This window comes from Passer domesticus, chromosome 16 (assembly GCF_036417665.1).
Source record: "Passer domesticus isolate bPasDom1 chromosome 16, bPasDom1.hap1, whole genome shotgun sequence".
Classification (NCBI taxonomy): domain Eukaryota; kingdom Metazoa; phylum Chordata; class Aves; order Passeriformes; family Passeridae; genus Passer; species Passer domesticus.
The window spans coordinates 6,879,545-6,898,036 of record NC_087489.1 but is presented as its reverse complement, the minus strand read 5'-3'; the positions used below and the strand labels follow the sequence as shown (position 1 = coordinate 6,898,036).

The 18,492-nt window shown below is 50.2% G+C and overlaps 1 protein-coding gene across 5 annotated transcripts; it reads right to left on the bottom strand.

Moving 5' to 3' along the window:
* Window positions 1–7,368: 7,368 nt before the first annotated feature.
* SLC2A10 (solute carrier family 2 member 10) lies at window positions 7,369–13,818 on the bottom strand. 5 transcript variants are annotated; one of them, XM_064391551.1, is made up of 5 exons: window positions 13,724–13,818; window positions 10,214–11,590; window positions 9,055–9,177; window positions 8,394–8,529; window positions 7,369–7,774 (listed from the first exon to the last, which is right to left on the bottom strand). In XM_064391551.1, the coding sequence occupies exons 1-5, from the start codon at window positions 13,725–13,727 to the stop codon at window positions 7,675–7,677; spliced, it is 1,740 nt and encodes a 579-aa protein (XP_064247621.1). In that variant the 5' UTR covers window positions 13,728–13,818; the 3' UTR covers window positions 7,369–7,674. The 5 variants fall into 5 exon arrangements, with proteins under 5 accessions (XP_064247621.1, XP_064247622.1, XP_064247623.1 ...); XM_064391552.1 differs by having other exon boundaries at window positions 7,369–7,771; XM_064391553.1 differs by having other exon boundaries at window positions 8,394–8,436.
* Window positions 13,819–18,492: the final 4,674 nt, after the last annotated feature.

Below are 18,492 nucleotides of genomic sequence, written 5' to 3'. Positions count from 1 at the left end.
CAAAACAGCACCACGGGGCTTGTCCACCCCAGAGAGCCCTCACAGTGCAGAGAAGCAAACAGGGGATGGTGAAAAACACCCTGTTTTCAGCAACTTGGCAGCTCTTGCCTGTTGACACTCTGAGACTGAACTTTTGAATGAATTACAGATCTGTTTAAAAAAAACCCCAAAAACGCTAGCTGTTCAAATACCTTCCTTTTTGATGTCCAAATATCTCCATAAAAAATACCACCAGAGCCATGGACACCAGGTGTAGTCCACAGCCATCAGGTAGCTGCTCATGAAAAAGGGTAACTGAACCAGCAAGTAGGTGAAATCTCCCAAGATTCCCTTTAAAGAGGGTAATTGCACCAAGAGAGGACTGTGAATATTTTCTCTTGCAGTAAGCAGAGTCCATGAACACGGGACTCAGGCTTTGTCCTCTGGCTCTGGCATTGCCCTGTTATTCATCTCTGGAGTTGTTAATCCCCCAAGCACTTTGATTCCCACACCTGCACAGTGGGCATGGCAGTGGCAGGACAGCCACTGTGCTGGGAAAAGTATTGATGCTGCAAACCACAGAGAGGCTGCAGTGCTCTGGTATCTTCAATAATTACTGGTCTTAAACATTATAAAGGAAAAAACCAAAACCAAACCAGCAAGCATAAAAAGTCTTTATGGAACAAAAGCCAGGTTTTTAATAATGTTTTAACGTACTTGACAAAGCTTTGGTTCAGAGCTAAGGCCGGCCTCTTGCAAGTATGCAAGGGTTGGGACAATTGAAAAACCAAAATACTTCTCCCAGTAGAGACCTTGCAGCTTATCAGGTAACTGCAGACTGTATTTTGGCCACTTTTAACTGGGCATTAAAAGTCTTTTTGACACTTTCTTTATTCCCCTACAATAGACTCTAACAGCCCCTCCGTGGCCTTCTACAGCCCGATGTGTAAAACGTAATGGGGATTGGTTTAAAGAGTGGAATTTGACCTGAGAGAGATGTGAGTATTCAGGGACTACTTAGTCCTCAGTAGCACTTGGGGGCTCTTTAGTTTGTGGGGCACTTTATTACTCATGAGTGCTCAGGGACACTCGTTTCTGTCTGGTGGCTTTCTCTGCTCAAGCATTGCTGTGTTGTTGCAGAGCAGATGGAGCCTTCCTTCTCCTCCTCTTCCTCCTCCTGTTCATGGAAGGAGCAGCTGCACCTGGGGCTGCTCAGGGATATTCAGGTGTCCTAGAGGGTGTTTGTCAGCAGAAAAGGACTGAAGTTAGCTGGCTACAAACGTGAGACACGTGGATGCAGGGGGATGTCTGGTGTTCACACAACTGTGAATAAATACATGGATAAGAGGCCACAGCAGGCTCACAGGGAAGCTCTTTGTGCTGGTGGGGCTCTGCATAACTCCAGTGCAAGGCCACTCACCAATGCCTTTAAGAGAGGTACTTGTCTCAGCCTTGTCCTCCTGCTTTTCCTCATCCTCCTGGCTGTGTCCCCAAGCCCTACACCAGCCACTGCCAAAAGCAGAGGGGGATGCCCTGGTGCTGGCAGATTCTGTTCTTTTCTGTTTCTGAGAAACAAGCTTGGGTGAGAGTGCCAAAACTCTTGTTCTGCCCTGAGCTGCCACTCTCTTGCTTTCCAGTATTGGCCAGCTGTGGGGATGTGATCATTCCCCATCCGTGGCCACAGCCTTCCTCCCAGGCAGGGCTGCTGGGAGGGAATGAGGTGGGCTCTGAGACAGTGGTAGTTCTTCTCACTTTTACTTTTCCCCTTAGCTTAAATTATTCCCAGACGTGTGAACTCAGCAAACAAGGATCAAGTTTTCTCCACAAGGCAAGGTTTAGTCCCGGGCTGGAATAGTGCCTGAGCTTCCCAGTGGTCAGGAAAAAGCTTGCAGGGAGCAGATGAGCAATTCCTTTTGTATTTTCCATCCATCAGGAGAAGCTGCATCTGAAAAAATAGCTGAACTGGAAAATAAAACTAGACAAGTCTGAACAAATATGGAAACCATCCCTGGCTTGGTATTGGAAAAGTCTCAAATGCTGGAAAGGAGAGAAGCAGAGAGAGGGGATGGATAAGTTTTGGGCTCTGTTAGGAATATGGAAGGAATTATTTCATTCTTTTTCCCCATCTATTTGTTCTCTATATGGCACTCTGTGTGGTTAACCCTCCATCTTTGTCATAAATATATGTGGCAGAGACAAGTTTTTTTCAGAGATCCCAACCAAAACATCTGTTTTGCATCTGTGGTTTTGCATATGTAAATATTATTACTAATAGTAGCAAAAGCCATCATAATGGCAGCAGGAATAGAAACACTATTAATAGTCATAGTGCTGACATTTTATTTGTGTTGCTGCAGGAGTTCACATCGTGCACCAGCACTCAGCTGTGAGTTTGAGTGAGAACAAAAGGATGGCTGTGACCCCCGGGAGCTGTGAGTGAGCTGGGACACTGCCAGGGGTCTGGTGCCAGGATTGTCACTCTGAACTGTGGCACCTGAACCTGACCCTTGTAGAGGACCTTTACAAGTGGAAATGGCTCCTTGCAACTCTTGTCATGGGGGCAAGGAGAGGAGGATTCCCAGTGGTGAGAGTGGCTGAAGAAAAATGGAAAACTTCCCAGTAAAGGCATGGATGTGATTCCTGCTTATCTGGAAACTGAATTTTTCCTGGTAGGTCCAGGGGAAGAGCAATGGTTTAGCTGTTGCTCCTGCTGCACCTGAGGTCTCACCCCAGCCCAGACAAAGATATCTTGTCTCCCTCCCTACAGACAACAGGCTCTTCTGGGTGGGTGACCTGTCACAGCAACTCATTCTGCAAACCATCAGCAGAGGGGTGGGGACCTTAACTTTGTGTCTCTGCTTTACTGCTGTGATTAAAAGTGACAGCAACTCTCCTTCTTCCCTCTCCTTATTGAGTTAGTAGACCTCAGGACTGGGAGAGCTGGGTCCAGGAGCAGCAGGAAGAAGGCCAGATGGAGCAGGAGGAGCCAGGGCACAGGCCATAGTAACCAAACCTGGAGAGCTTGGAGGTGCTGCTGCTGGCAGCAGCACTGCAGAGGGGAGAGATGCAGTAAAAGGAGGAAGCACCAGCCACGTTTGAGGCTTTGGTCTGACCCACGCAGTGCCTGGAGACACACAAGTTAACAAAACACAACACACCCATCTCCTTCCAGGTTTAGCCTGGGGTGAACTGGTATCTTTGTTCCTGTATGAGGACTGGTTTTTGTTCAGCTCTGGTAATTTTGCTGGATCTGTAGTGCATTAAACAGCCCATCTTCTGGTTTGTATTTTTTCCAGTTATCGTGTTTCACGTATTCTGGCTCCCTTCAGCCAGCTCTGCATCCCCCCGAGCAGAGACTAAGCAGGATCCAGTCCTTGAGCTTGCTGCCTTCACATGCACCAAAGGGATGTGCACTCACATCCCACATTTCTCCGCTGAGTTGTGGGAATATTTGCAGCAGGGACTCACACCTTGCTCTGCTTGCAGTCTACCACCTAGATCTCGTTACCACAGCTGGACACTGAGGATTCAGAGATGGTGCATGCTGCCACTGCCACCTCACATCACCTCTGTACAGGCTGCTTCCTGAAGTTGGTCTGGGCCAGCCAAAGTTGGTACTTATTTTTCACATCGTTCAGGTTTTGATTATGGCACACTAGAGCAGCACGTGTAAGAGTGGGGGGTGGCTGGTTGGTGCTTTTTGAAGATCTGCCCCACAGCCACCTGGCAGCCACCCTCCCTGGGCCACCGGGCTCTGCAGCATCGCCGCGCCCAGCCCGAACCCTCCTGCAGGCTTTCCTCCCCGCTTCTCCCGGAGATGCTCCGCTGCCCTTTCCCTGCCCACTCGGAGGAGCAGGCGGTGTGTGTGGGTGGGCTGGGCCCGGCGGGGCTCTCCCGAGCAGCAGCGATCATCCAGCAGCCCCTCGGGGTGGCAGGGGCAGCAGCGGCTGATCCGTGCCGGGCTGGATGCGCGCCTGGACCGCTTCAGCATCCAGGCATCCGCCACCGAAACCCGGCCGCGAGCAGGGCTGTCTGCACAACCGGGGGGGAAAGAAAGGCATGACAGCACAATTAGTGAGAGCAAATGAAAGGCTGTTTGAAGGGGAGGAGGGAGGAAAGGGGAGAGCTGCATAAATCCCTGGTGGGGTTTTGGGCTTGACATCAAAACCCCTTAACAGTGTATTACTTCAGCCCCCAATGTGGACAGATGTTGAGCTGTGGCTCAAAGGAAGTCAGAAATCTTTCCTTAGAAAAAATTTGGCTAGGAAACTAAAGAAAATATTGTGAAAGAAAAGGAAATAAAAGCCCACTAAAGAAGATTTATCACTGCCTCCAGCATTTCTGTATCCTCTGGTCTTATGAGGTCTCAGCCTCAGGGGAGAGAAGAAGAGAAACAGCCTGTTGCTATGTTAATGGGTCAAAATTTGGAGTGGGGACACATTTGTCCAGTTGGACTGTGATGGAGGGAGCCAACTCACCCAGGCAAGCACTCCTCCCAGCCTTGCTGACCCCAGCCTGCCTTCAGAGGCCTCTGGCACCATCCTACAGCACCAACCCAGCTGCCCTTTTTGTCCACTCATTCCCATCTCTAAGGGTTTTATAGAGGCACTTTGTCAATGGCAAAATGTGTTCATTCCTGAAAGAGTTTATTATCACCCACAAACATGGAGATTTTGCTGTCCATTCCCTTGCCAACGCTGAAGGTGCTGAATAAAACCAGACCCAACAGAGATTCTGGTTGCTGAATCTTATTTATCTTCAAAAACTGCCTGTTAAACCCTGCACTTTGCTATCTACAAGACAGGAATATCCTTAAAGAGGCCTTAAAGAGGTTTCAATACATTTTAAAAACCCACCAAAAAACCAAAAACAACAACAACAACCAAAAAAAAATCCAAAAAACCAAACCAAACCAAACCAAACCAAAAAAAAAAAAAAACCCCAAACAAAAAAAACCAAAAAAAACCCAAAAAAACCCCCAAAAGAACATTGCTTCAATCCCATGGCAATGTAAATGTTTTTTAAAATAATTTTGACTAAATCTTTAATCTGTTCTATTGTGTCCTCCCTATCCATGTGAATAATTTATATATTCCTAGAGTCCTAGTATGCTGGCAAAGGAAGCTTTCCCTCCCTGGCATCCCTGTCTGCTGGCTCTGTCCCAGCTGCCCACGTGCTTGCTGCTGGTGCAGAGCCCCCAGCCCAGCAGGGACAGAGGTGACACTCACCCCTGCAGCTCCCAGGGTCCCCTTCCAGAACTTGGTTAGTAGCTGAGAGCTGCACTAGCAGCCTGCCACCCCTCTGGTACAGCAGCCATTTGGAAAGTCACCCTGATCCAGTTCCTCTAATTTACTGGGTGTGAGGTTCTTCCAAATACCTGTGGATGTGCAGTGGAGAACAACACTCAGTTGTGCCTCAGCTGCCTCATCCTGTCCTGTCCTCCCTGGCACCCTGTTGCATCTTTGTATTGAGCAATTGCTCCCCACCCAGTTTCTTCCTTTTGATATAGTTAAATAAAGATTTTTAGAAGATACTTGCAAGATCTTTGCAAGTAACTTCTAAAAAGATACTAATAAGATCTTAATGCTCTTTTTTAGCTGTCTTTTCTGTCTGCTCTTTACTTGCCATGTTTTATGGCTTTTCCTTTTCTCTTCATGTGGGAAAACTTTTCCCTTTCAAAGCACTGACCTTCTCCCTGTGATACCTCCTTAACCTTAGCAGTGAGTCAGGCAGGGTATTTTTTAGGACCTCTTAGTTCTTTCTGAGTTGTGGCACATGTTTTGCTTAGGCTTTAATAGAGCATTTTTTAATCGCCTCCAGACTGCTTGCAGGCTCCTTGCTTTCTGCCTGCTCCTTTTTGGTTTGTTGTTATTGACTAATCACCTTCTTTTTTTCATAGTTCCCTTTCTTGAAATTGTAGAGCCCCAGGCTGGATTTATTTGGTGTGCACTCTCCCACCACAGCATTAAAGGTTGTTTTGTGGTCACTAGCAGAGAGCAGCTCTCCCACAAACACCTTGTGAAGCAGGTCCTGTGCACCTCTCCCCACCAAACCCAGAGCAGCACTTCCAGCACGGCTTGGTCCTGGAGACCCTTTATTGTACACAAACCCACTTTTTATTCCTTCCTGATGGATCGCTGAGCTGACTAACTTCTCTAATCTCATTTTATATTTGCTGTTCGTTACCTTTATTCTTATCAGGACTCAGTAACACACAACTGGCTGTACTTTTTTTTCTTTGTACTGGAATCTGATTTCCCATCTCAAGAAATCTGTACTGGTTCTGGAATTGTTATGCAGGTTGGAAAGCTTGACATTACCTTCTTTTTTAAGCTTCTGGTATAGTGACAGAAGCACATCTAGGTTTTGTCTTTGGCTGCTCAAAAATGCTCCTGTGAGTCTGCTGGTACCATTCATGGGCAAATTCACCTTTTTTACTGCAGCTACTTCCCTTAGTCTCCTGCTGCTCTCCCCCTGGATACAGGCCACCTTCTCCTCACCAGGATGCCAGTCTGAATTTCAGCACCCACTGACTTTCCTTCAGCTTTTCACCTGAACACCCCTTTACAGCTTTTCCATCTTGCAGTGCCACCTGCCCAGCTCTGCTGCAATGCAGGAGCCAGGCCCTGTGAACCAGCTGGCAGCTCCAGAGCTGTCTCCCTTCCTGGGAATGTGCATCCCTCATGGCAAGGGCTGCAGGAGCAGAGCTGGGACCCTGCCCTGCAGCCCCGGGGCTCTCCCACACCTCCTCTCCTCAGGTGGCCCTGCAGGCTGTGCAGCACAAACACCAAACCCTGTGCAGTGTGTGACAAGCTGGGCACCTCTCGCAGGTTCCTCCTCCCGGGGGGTGAAGCTGCTGGGTTTGGAAGGTGCTCTGTGGTTTTTTGTATAAAGTGGGAATGACAGCCCTTTACCCCGAACTCACTGAGCCCCCTTACCAGGAGCTGTCTCAGCTTTCTGTACCATCACCCCAGCACGTGGCACTGTCCCCAGCCCTGTCTGCTCTCCCCAGAGCCAATTCAGGTGTCCTCCCAGCACAGCCAGCCCCTGGTCCCCGACACCACAGCATCCCCATCCTCTGCCCTGCCCTGTCCCCAGCCCAGCCCCAGCAGCCTGCCCACCCCAGGCAGGGTACCCCCAATTCCCACTGGCATATCCCTCCTGCCCCTCAGGCCCCGGGCAGAGTGCAGGGAGGCAGGAAGGGGCTCTGGGGGTGCGGGGCTCTGATTTTGGGCACTGTGGGTGTGACGGCAGAGCCCGGAGCGGGCGGTGCCAGCTGCCCACTGGAGGTGGGGCTGGCCCGGTGCACCCTCCCTGGCCCATCCCGCTGCTCCAGGGACCTGGAAAATAACACACCATGCTCACAAATGAGCCTCGAGGATGGAGAAATTGTCAGCAAAACCCGTGCTTTAATTGCTGCATATAAAACCATTAATCTCTTAAATGCTAGGAGGCACAAATGATGAAAAATTAAAAGATATCAAAGGAAGGATGTATTCCCTGCCTGGGAGCAGAGATTCTCCAAGGACCCAAAGGACATGCTGTTGGTGTGTTCCCAGATCCAAAGCACTGCAGGGAGAACTGCCACTGACCAGAGGTCACCAGTTCAAGGCTGCAGAGAAGTGTCCTGATGGCCAGCCTGCTCCTCTGCTGGTGCAGCTCCTCACACTCCATGCTGTGGGCAGGACGCTGGTTTCATGTGCTGCTGGCGTGCTCCACTCTCTGGTACAGTGTGTGAGTGCAGCTGGCTCCTCTTCCACGTCTCTGCTTGAACACATTTGCTTCCCACACCCTGCTGGGCAGTGGTGAAGGTCAGGAGCAGCAGCTGCAGCACCGGGAGCCGGGCAGGGGCTGACAGCAGCCACCCCTCCTGTCCCCAGGGCTGTGTGCTCCCTGCCCTTGGCAGCACCATCTCCCCTGCTCCAGCAGTGTCTGCCCTGCCATCTCCATCACAACCAGGATGGCAGGACCACTTTTTGATCTTCCCTAGTCCATTACAAGCTTTGTGAGAAAATTACCAGGTGGGAGCCCACGTTCCAGGAGATGTCTCTGCCCCAGAGGAGAAGGATCAGCCTGGGATTATTCTAAGGTGAAAGGACAGGACTATCATCCCCTCCTGCCTCCTCCCAGTCCTGACTTTCCTGTCCCATGTTGTGGTCCTGGTCTCCTCTCCTTGACCATGAGTCCTGGTTTTCTTGAGTGTCACTACTGCCCTCCAGCAGCACAGCTGCAAGGCTCAGGGCAGTGACCTGCTGATGAAGACACTGCAGCTCTCCCACCCTGTCCCACAGCCCTGCCACAAACGTGACATTTTCTATTTTCTCAGTAGCACATCAGCCCAGTGCCACAGAGCCCAGGGCTGGCAGTGGGATGCCCCAAAGGCAGCATTCCTGCTGGGACAGCAGCACACCTACCGTTTCCTGGAGAACTGCTGGTCTATCTCCTCCAGGGACTGTCCTTTTGTTTCCGGCACAAAAAAGTAAATGAACACAACAGCCATCACTCCCATCAGCCCATAGAGAAGAAACATCCAAGAGAATCCAATGGCATCTGCAGAGATCCAGGTGTGTGAAGGAGGAGTCACACCGTGGGGTACAAAGGACACTGGTTGCTTACTGTGAGGTGGTCATTGGTGCCTGACAGGGGCACTTTATTTTGTGAAGCCTTCAAGAGGTCTGGGAAACTCCTTACCTGCAAGGCTTGGACTGAGAATTGGCAAAGGGAAAGGCTTTGCCAGCAGCAGGGGCAAGAAGGCAGCCGAGGTCCAGGGCCAGCAGTGTCTGCTGAGCAGTGCTGTAACGCTGCCTGTGTGCAAGCTGCTCACTCTGTGCTTTCTGAAACTGTGGTGCTACACTGCAGCCCAGTGGGCAGTGGGGGATTTTTATAAACGAGTGACACAGAGGCTCTGACCAGAGCTGCTGGTGCCTGGCTTTCCTGCTCTCAGGGGCAAAGGGTCACACCTATCCCAGCCTCGAGTCCTCGCGGTTCAAAATGCCACTTCATCTCCAAATGGCTCGTGTGGCCACCTTCCCTAGCCAGCTGTGGGAGGTGGAGGGAGGGGAAGGGGCTACTTACCAATAAGGTCCAGGAAGGAGAGGCTGATCAGTAAATTAGCAGCCCAGTTAAAGCTGTTACAGAAGGCAAAGGCTCTTCCTCTTATCCCAGCAGGGTAAATCTCACTCAGGACCAGCCAGGTCACTGCACAGATTAGAGAGATCACAAACACAGTGTGGAGTTAAGCAATTTGTTTGGGAAATGGGCAAGGGAGATTTCAGCAGGGGGTTTAAACTCTGGGTTCACCCAGCTCCCGCTGCTGGTGGTGCCAAACATTCATCGATCTCAGAAGCAGATCACAGCAGAACCCTTCAAACCCCCTGTGCTCAACGCTTCATGGAGGAATGAAATAGCAATAAACAGGCCCAGGGAGTAAAGAAGAAAGCAGGGTAGCTGGTCATTCCATTCACAGGAGATGAAGAGCTCTGACAGGCCTGCTGTCAGGTCATGCTCTTTGTAAAGAAATGAGAAAAGGGTGGAATTAGGGAGACAACATTGCATTTGGGCTAAAATCAGAGTTAAAGCAATACATATCTTTAAGTCTCTATAATCCTGGGGTTATTTTGCTTGAAATAATTTGCAGGGTGGCTGTCAAATCCATGAAACTTGCACACCTAACATTCTTTTCCTGAGTTTTATGCTGTTTTCTCACATCAAGGCATTTAAATGCCAGAAAATAGTAGAACTTACATGGAAGCAAGAACTAATCTTTAATCTCATCTAATGAAAAAAAAAAGAATAAAAAACCCCAACTGATATTGAGAAACTTCAAAAGAGGTTCAACTTCCAGTTCTGCACTAACTTCCATAATCACACAGCAGAAGCCCTTCAGCTCCTCTGTCCTCAGCCCTGTATTTTCCTCCTCACCAGGGGGACAGGAAGTTTATGTAGTGCTTGTAGGGTTTGTAGGATGCTCTGATTTTCCATTGAACTTCAGAGAAAAAAAACAGCTTTACAAGGGTAGTGGATAGCATGGAAGAGAAAGCTACTCCAGTGCTGAAGCTGACAGAGCTGCAGTGCTAGAAAATGATTCAGGGGACAGGAGGGGATGTATTTCCAGTCCCCAGACAGTGAGCTGCTCAGCACAGCAGATACATAAGGAATGGTTCAAGCAGGCAGCCTGCAGATCAGCCCTGGTTTAATTCTCTGGGTTAAATGCAAGGATAAACACCACACTTACTTGGCCCAAATCCAATTGAGAAGGCACTCACAAAAGCCATCATGCTCAGCAGTGTAATCCAATTTAAGACCGTATGTTGTGCCCAGGGAGCAGCACCGAGGGGAGGGCCCGTGCTTTCCAGAGCTCCTTTCTTGGACTGACCTGCCAAGTCCCTTTTCTGGGTGAGGGAAGGATTAGGAACAACCCCTTTGCTTTGAGTGCCGGCAAAAACTTCCATAAGGCTCCTTGTGGCAGCAAAGCCAGGGCCTGCCTGACTTTTGGCAGCAGCTGACGCTGGTGGGACGGGTGACACGGCAGCCTGGGGGAGCACAGGTGTCAGGGGGTGCTGGCTGAGGCTCTGGGAGGCATTGGGGCCTGCGGCTGCTCTGCAGTCCCTGGCCATGGCCAGCGGGGCCATGCGGCTGCTGAGGCCGATGGTGGTGACAGACGCGGCCATCACCACGCAGCCAGCCATGAGCAGCACTCTCCTGCCTGCCCTGTCTGCCAAGGCCATGGCCACCAGCGTGGCCACCACCTTTATTGCTCCCAGCCCAACTGAGGCCAGGATGGCCGAGGAGTTGCTCTGGAACCCCACGGAGTGGAAGATTTTGGAGGCATAGCCCAGCACGTTGGGCTGCCCAGTGAACTGCTGGAACAGCACCAGCCCCAGGCCCACCAGAGTCCGCCTCCTCATGTTGTCTCTGGTCCTAAAAAGATCAAGAAATGAGTAATGCTTCTCCTGATAGGGCTCCTGCTTTGCTGCTGCTCTGTCCTCTGTGTCCTGCAATGGGATGAGGCCCTTCTGGCAGTCTGAGTCCCACGAGCTTAATTTAACAGGGTTCACTGGGAGGAAGAGGATGCTGAGGAACTGCATGGCCGTCGGGGCAATGGCCAGTCCAAACATGTACCTCCACCCCTCATCCACGTCTGCGAAGATATAATTCAGTGCATAGGACAGCAGGATGCCCACGGTGATCCCTGCTTCGTAGAGAGACACCAGCAGCCCTCGCTGGTGAGCAGCCACCATTTCTGAGACGTAGATGCAGCAGGCCATGGATGAGACGGAGATGGCAAAGCCCACGGTCATGCGGCCCATGACCAGCACGGTGAGTGACCTGGCCAGGGTGAGGAGGAGGCTGCCCACCAGGAGGACCAGGTTGCTGACCAGGATCGCTCTCCTCCGCCCGTGGCGGTCGATGAGGATCCCCCCAGCCAGGGAGGCGAGGAGGGCTCCGATAAGGACGGAGCTCACCAGAACTTCTTGCTTGAAGCAGCTGAGCTGAAAGTCTGCCTGCAGCTGCAGCAGTGCTCCAGAGATTATCCCCAGCTCGTATCCAAATATCAGCCCGCCCAGGAGAGACACTGTTCCGGACAAGAGCAGGACCAGCAGTGCACGGCCTGGAAAACAAGCAAGCAGTGCTGGGTTCAGTTCTGGATGCTATAAAACAAGCTGTCAGCATGCACAGGCTGGAAGAACTCTCCCAGGACAGCCACAGTTTTCCATCCACAAAGTCATGATGTGAAATCCCCCCACAGGTCACTAGGTCGCATGTGTAGAGCACTTGCAGACAGTCACACAACCCACCAGACTTCCACCAACTGCAGGGGTACTCATTTGGGGTGCAGAACTTTAAATCAGGACTTTTTAACAGAGTTAAGGCTTGTTTTTAAGTGCAGAACAGTGATTTGTAGTGTCTGGAGTTGTACAGTGGGATCCTCTGTGGTATCTCTTGATTGTAACTACAAAATTTGTTCTGGGCAGGAAATGCAGCTTCTGCTTTCTGGTTCTGCATTATTTTCACATTTCAGTGCATGTGGTACAACCAGCTCTCCCTGCAGGTTTTGCATTCTTATTTCCTATCTTGTGGTTAAAAGCCCTGCTCAAAAAAAAAAAGTTTATTTTTCCTTTATTTTCTCCTTTAGTTAATCTTGTATCCTCAGCATGACTTTGTGGGATGGCCCTGATTTCTTCATTTCTCCTTCTGCAGCCCACAGCTCCCAGGATCTCCAAGTCAATTGCAGTCCAGTCAGGCTGCTCCAGGCCCACAGGACAAACTTCACTGTGAGCTGAAAAGTTTACTGTTGCCACCCTCAAACACAAGAAGTGACTCTTTGACCTTGCCCTTCCCACAGGGCTGAGTGTCCCCGTTTCCTAGGTACGCAAATTTAGCTAAAATAAGAGAAAACAGCAGCAAAAGCAACTCAAACCAACCCGCCCCAAAGAACCCTGCAAAACCAAGGTGCTGCATGTGCTTCTCACCATGGGGAGGGGATGCAGGGGTGACCATGTGTGAACCATGAGCCATGCTCCACCAGCAGGGATTGCACTGAGACAAGAGCTGATGTGGGGACCCCTGAGGACAGAAGTGACACTGACCTCACTCCAATTACACTTTTGAAGCATAGGTGAAGTGCATTAGTTTTGGGGTTTGTGCTGTTTTGCAGCATGTAATACTATCTGAATTCTTTCATTTAATTAGAAATACTCACAGTTTTGGTAGACTGTACGTGGAAAAAATGTTGGCATAACCACCAGACCATGGAAACTTTTGTCACCCTGCTGAAGGACTTTTTTCCTGTCACAAGCTGTGATTAATGGGAAGTGTCTCTGCTTGGCCTTTAATTACAGTTATCAATAAAGGCTATTTCTCACTAACGGCTGTATATAAATACAATTATTTTTATTTATTCTGCAACCCTCTATATTTCATTTGTGCTACTTATGCCATCCCAGCTATCCCAGTCCCTCCCACCATGCTCTGTGTGACCATCTGCGCTGCTCTTAGCACTCCTTGTACATGTTAATCAGATAATTAGAAAAAACATCTGCTGAGAACATAAAGCATAAGTGGCCTTCCCATTAGCTTCAAGCCACAAATTCTATTAGACACAGACAGTCCCACTATAAATACCATGGCTGATTCCATCAGGTTTTGCTGCGTTTCTCGTTAACCTAATAAGCACTCATGGCTTATGAACTTTGACTGAAACCCAGTTTGTGTATCGTCTATTCTGACGTAGCTGGGGAATTCGAGGACTCTGCAGACCTCCACACGAGGACAGAAGGTTTGGTGGGGCAGGGAGCTGTGCCAGGCGATTCCCTCGCTGCAGCAAAGGGAGAGAATCCGTGCCCCGCTGTCGGGCCGGGCTGGGGCTGGCACCGGGCTGGCACCGGACCCTGCTGTCACCAAGGCCAGCGCGGTGGGCACCGCCCGCTGCCTCCGGGGCTCGGCACGGCACGGCAAACCCCGCTCCCTCCCCGAACCCGAACCAGCTCCCTCCCGGGACAGGAAATTCCTTGGCTGCTATGCTCGCTCTACGCGCTGCTGGGACCGCTAAAAACAGAACAGAAAGAAAGGAAGGGGCGGGGGATGCACCCCAGCCTTGAGGAAAAGTAAAGTTGCAAACTTTTTTTTTGGTGGTATTTTTCGAAAATTTCTCCGCGGGGCAGCGCGTTCCCGTTCCTCCCCGGGTGCCCCGTGGCCAGGGGGGCTGGCAGCCCCCGGTGCCCCCCGTGCCCCCCGCACTCACCCATGGCGGGGGCTGAGCCCCGGCGGGCGCGGAGCGCGGCGGGGCGGAGCGGGGCGGAACGGGGCCGAGCGGGGCCGAGCGGGGCCGGAGCGCCACGTCGCTGCTGCCCTGCCCCCGGCCGGGCAGCCTGGGGCTTGTAGTCACCCTGCCCGCCCCTCTCGGGGGCGGGGGTCCCGGCTGGGGCAGCTGCACCGCCCCGGGGCGATGCGGAGCCGGGACCGCGGGTGGGGGAGCCCCTGGGTGAGCCGGGGACCCGGTACGGGGGTTCGTGGTGATTTGGGACACAAACGAGGATGTGGGGTCTGGCGGCTGGAATGCCAGCTCTGTCCCCAGCCTGTCTCACTGGAGGAACAGGAATGTCACTGCCTGCAGAGCTGCTCTTGCGCACAGCTTCACCTCTCTAGACGAGAAAGCCTCCAGAAAGTGCGCAAGAGATTGATGGTTTGTTCACGTTTTTAGGTAGCTCGGCTGGAAAGCCACGGAAACCTGCTAAGAAAGGGGTGGCCACTTGAAAACTGAAAACAAGAGCAGCAGGGGAGGTTTAGGTTGGATATCAGGAAAAGGTTCTTCACACAGAGTGTTTGGCACTGAACAGGCTCCCGGGGCAGTGGTCACAGCACCCAGCCTGACAGAGTTCATGAAGTGTTTGGATGTTGCTCTGCAGCACCTGATGGGATTGTTGGGGTGTCCTGTGCAGGGCCAGGAGTTGGACACAATGATCCTCGTGGCCCCCTTCCATATCAGTATATTGTTTGAGTCTGTGATTCTGTGGTTCTAGGACTGAGTTTGTCCTCTTAACTTTCATGGCTGTGGGACAGAAAGAATCAGCCTCTCAAGATTATATCCTTCCCCTGACACAGTGCTCCATCACGCAAAACATTCAGTGTTCAACTTCCTTTGCAATTAACATTTTTTATCTGCTGAGTGGAACAGGAACTTTCCTGCTGTCCTGTATAAAAGACACTGGACTTGCACTTGGATGCAAAATTATTTTCTGAGGCTGATTTCATGAGTCTCAAAGTCCAGTTTGTTAGACAAAGACTTTACAAAGCATGATACACCTCGAAGTGCTTTCCAAACTGTTTAACACAGTAGGCAAACATTGCCCCTTGGTGCTGTTTGTGTGAATGGCAGCTGCTGGGCAGGTTGTGCTGAGCTCAAGTACACGAGATGCTCAGGAGTTTGCCGTGACCCAGCTGGCAGGGGAGGGGACAGCGAGGAGGATGTGGTGTCACAGGTGGGAAGACATGCACTGCAGGGTGAGTGCAGCTGACCACGAACCTGCTTTGTGAGCTGGCATGTGTCTGCAGCTAATATTGCATTAAAAACCTTTGCTGAGTTTTAATATTTGGTATGTTGTAAGCACACAAGCTCCAGGACAGCACTCTGTGGAGCCTGTGCTGATAAAGCTTTTTGCCCCAGTACAGAATTGAACTGGGGAGGGTCTGAATCAGTGACCATTGTGCCTCTGACACATGCAAAAATTAACAGGTTGGGTGAAGAATAAAGAACATTGGAGTACATTATATTTTTTTTAAAGAGTCTTTTCAGTCATCCTCTGTGTTAACTTAATAGGGAATTTAAGAGAAGTATTTAAAATTGTTATTTTTCCAAGTGTGGAGATACATCTCATGTGTCTGCTCTGTAGAGCAGTGGTACCAACTCGTTTTATTCCAAGTCATAGTTTTGGGATGCTTGAGATAGGCCATATTGGATCATGTATAGCCTTTCAGCTTTAGTTTGTTGGATATCTGGCTGCAACATAAGCAGCAGTTGATCAAATGTTTTGGTTTTGTTTCTTCTCAAAATCATAGAGAATAGGAAAAGTGTAAAATCATGTACCTGATTTGTAGATTAAATAAAAGCTTCCCATTTGTATGTTCTAATTTCAGTGGGAATACAGGATGTGAAAACACCTTTTCCAAAACCTTGTGTCTGATACAGCCTGACAGCTGCAACAGGGATCACACACTTGGTGAAGAATGGCTTCAAACACCAGCCAACAGAAACCCACAGTGTCCATGGTTTTCAATAGCATTTGCATTTCAGATTGGAGCAGTTTAAACAGCTCTGAAATCACAACCAGCTCTCATGATAAGCAGAGGGAGAAATTATCCCAATTTTCTCTCTTCCCCAAGACCCACATGAGACTAGTTCATGGCAGACAGCAAACACTACATGTCTGTGTCTAGGCTAATGTTCCACGTTTGGGGAGCACAGGGGGTGCAGGGGATGCAGTGTGACCTTGCCCACGATCTCTGGCCCCCAGAGCTCAGGCCAAGGCACTTTGGGTGAGCTGTGTTAGGAACTGGAGGAGATGTCTCCCATGCATTGTTCCCCACCATGCCAGGCAGAGAGCCAGAGAGAACCCAGAGTCCTCATCAGCCTCAGGGCAAACTCACTCTTGGCTACATGACCTCCAATTTGCCTGAACAATCCCTTCCTTCTGAAATTATTGCAGTGTGAGAAGGAAGAAATTATATTTTTCTCTATGGTCATTCAGCATTTATTTTTCTGCCACCTGAACATTTTCTGGAGGCTTCTTGGTCTCCAGCAGGGCAAGAAATATTATTAGCACTGACAACGAGAAGGTGAGGTCTTGGTGAGCACAGGAAGAGCTTTATGGTGTGTTTACCAAAGGAGGACAAAAAGATGACATCAGTGTGTGCAGAAATGCAGCTGTCACATGGACACTGTGGAGGCTGTGGGTTGTTGTCCTCTGGAGAAAAGGGTGAAAACCTGCTATGTACAGCAGGGATAGTTTGGGGGGGAAAAAAATATTTTTTTGGGGTCCTTAAAGTACATCTTTCTTATCACACCTTTTGTAGCCAATGGGTGTTCTGGGCCTGCTGAAAGAATTCACAGAATGACCAGATTGGAAGAGACCTTCAAGATCATCAAGTCCAACCCATTCCCCAACACCTGAACTACACCATGGCACCGAGTGCCATATCCAGGCTTTTTTTAAACACATCCAGGGATGATGACTCCACCACCTCCCTGGGCAGGCCATTCCAGAACTTTATCACTCTTTCCGTTAAAAAAATTGTTGTTTCTTTTTTTCCCCCAGCACCTTTGTCCCTAAACTCCACATGAGAATGCCTGGGGGGGTTGGATCCACCAATGCTTCGTGCCTGCAGGCACGTTCGTGTCCTTGCTTCCTCCTGTGATGCCTTCCTCCTCTTCCTCTGCACTCCTGTGTCTTGGCAGTGCCATTTCCCCTCCGATCCTTATCTCGCTCCTGGCTGCCGGGCTTGTGGGGCCGGGGCAGCACATCCCCAGGGCTGGCACATCCCCAGGGCTGGCACATCCATCCCCAGGGCTGACATCTCCATCCCCAGGGCTGGCACATCCATCCCCAGGGCTGACATCTCCATCCCCAGGGCTGGCACACCCATCCCCAGGGCTGAGCAGCAGGAATGTGCTCCTGAGAGCTCCGCCTCGGGAACGGCAGCCTGTGTTTGGCATCAGCACCCGCCTGTGATTGCTGGAAATGTTCCCCTCTACCTCTGAGCTGGAGCAGCTGAAAGAGGCTGCAAAACCACAAATTGAAATACAAATACAGGAGGAGAAGGAAGTCCATCCTGGCAAAAGGAAGATGTGTTCAGGAATCCTCTTCACACCCTCAAGAGTATTTTCTTCTATTATGACTGACCCTTAGGAAGGGGCTCGGGGGACCAAAGTGACCAAACTCTGTTCAGTTATTGGTGGAGGTGATGGTCCCTGAGCTGGCCTGGATGGAGCCAGCTCACCAGGAACCTGCATTTATTGCACGTTCATTTACATCCCAGAGAGGTTTCTCCCCCTGATGCCAGGCTGCAGGTGTTTTCTGTCGTGATGTCCTAACCCAGGGGGTTCTCTGGCAGTGCTGGTCAGCAGTGCTGGTCCCACCAGGAATTTTGTTTCCTTGTACATTTTAGGGATGCCTCCAGCATGGCACCCTGCAACAACTCAAATTCATCCCTTTTCCCATCTGTCCAGCTCAGAGGAGGGCAGCCTCCATCCCTAAAAAAGCTGGGAGAGCTGCTTCCAGGGCTGAACCTGCCTGGTGCCAAGGGATCTGTAGGACAGCAGGGACGAGCCCATGAGCTCTGCCTTGGTTCCCATTAGCTTGGTTTGCTGGGCTGCAATTTTTAAACTTAATTACATTGTTTGTGAGAGAAGAGTTTGTGAATGCTTGTCACCAGGAGCACAAAGTTACATAAAACCATTTACCAGTCTGTGGCTTCAGAGCAGTTCTCTGGGGTGATTCAATATTCCAATAAAAATACTGGGTGATACCATAAATATTGTAAATGGCTCTAGTTGGTTTCCAAGGGCTATGTCAACTGTTTAATGCCTTAAGAGAGAAAAGAATAAGTGAAATCACAGGGAAGATAAAATTTAAATAAATAAAATAAAGGGGAAAATAAAGCAAAAATATTTTCTTTCATATTTTGAAAGCTCTGGAGGAGGTTTTTGGCCAGCATGAGAGAAAACCATCGTGTTTGCCAGAATAATGAACTGAAGGCTATCTGTGTGCACTTGCTTATAGGTTGTGTATGTGTGTCTGTGGGGGTATCTGTGCACAGATGCTCTGCTAAAATCTGTTCACAACACAGGGAAAACCTTCTGCTTTATTGGAGGGTTTGAGGCATTTGCAAATTCCAGCCACAGAGAATTCACCCCATTCCCTGGGCAAGCTGTTGGGCTCCTGCAGCCCTGCCACAGCTGCAGGAGGGTGCCACGGGTGGGCAGGACTGCAGGATGGATTATCTGTATCATTGCAA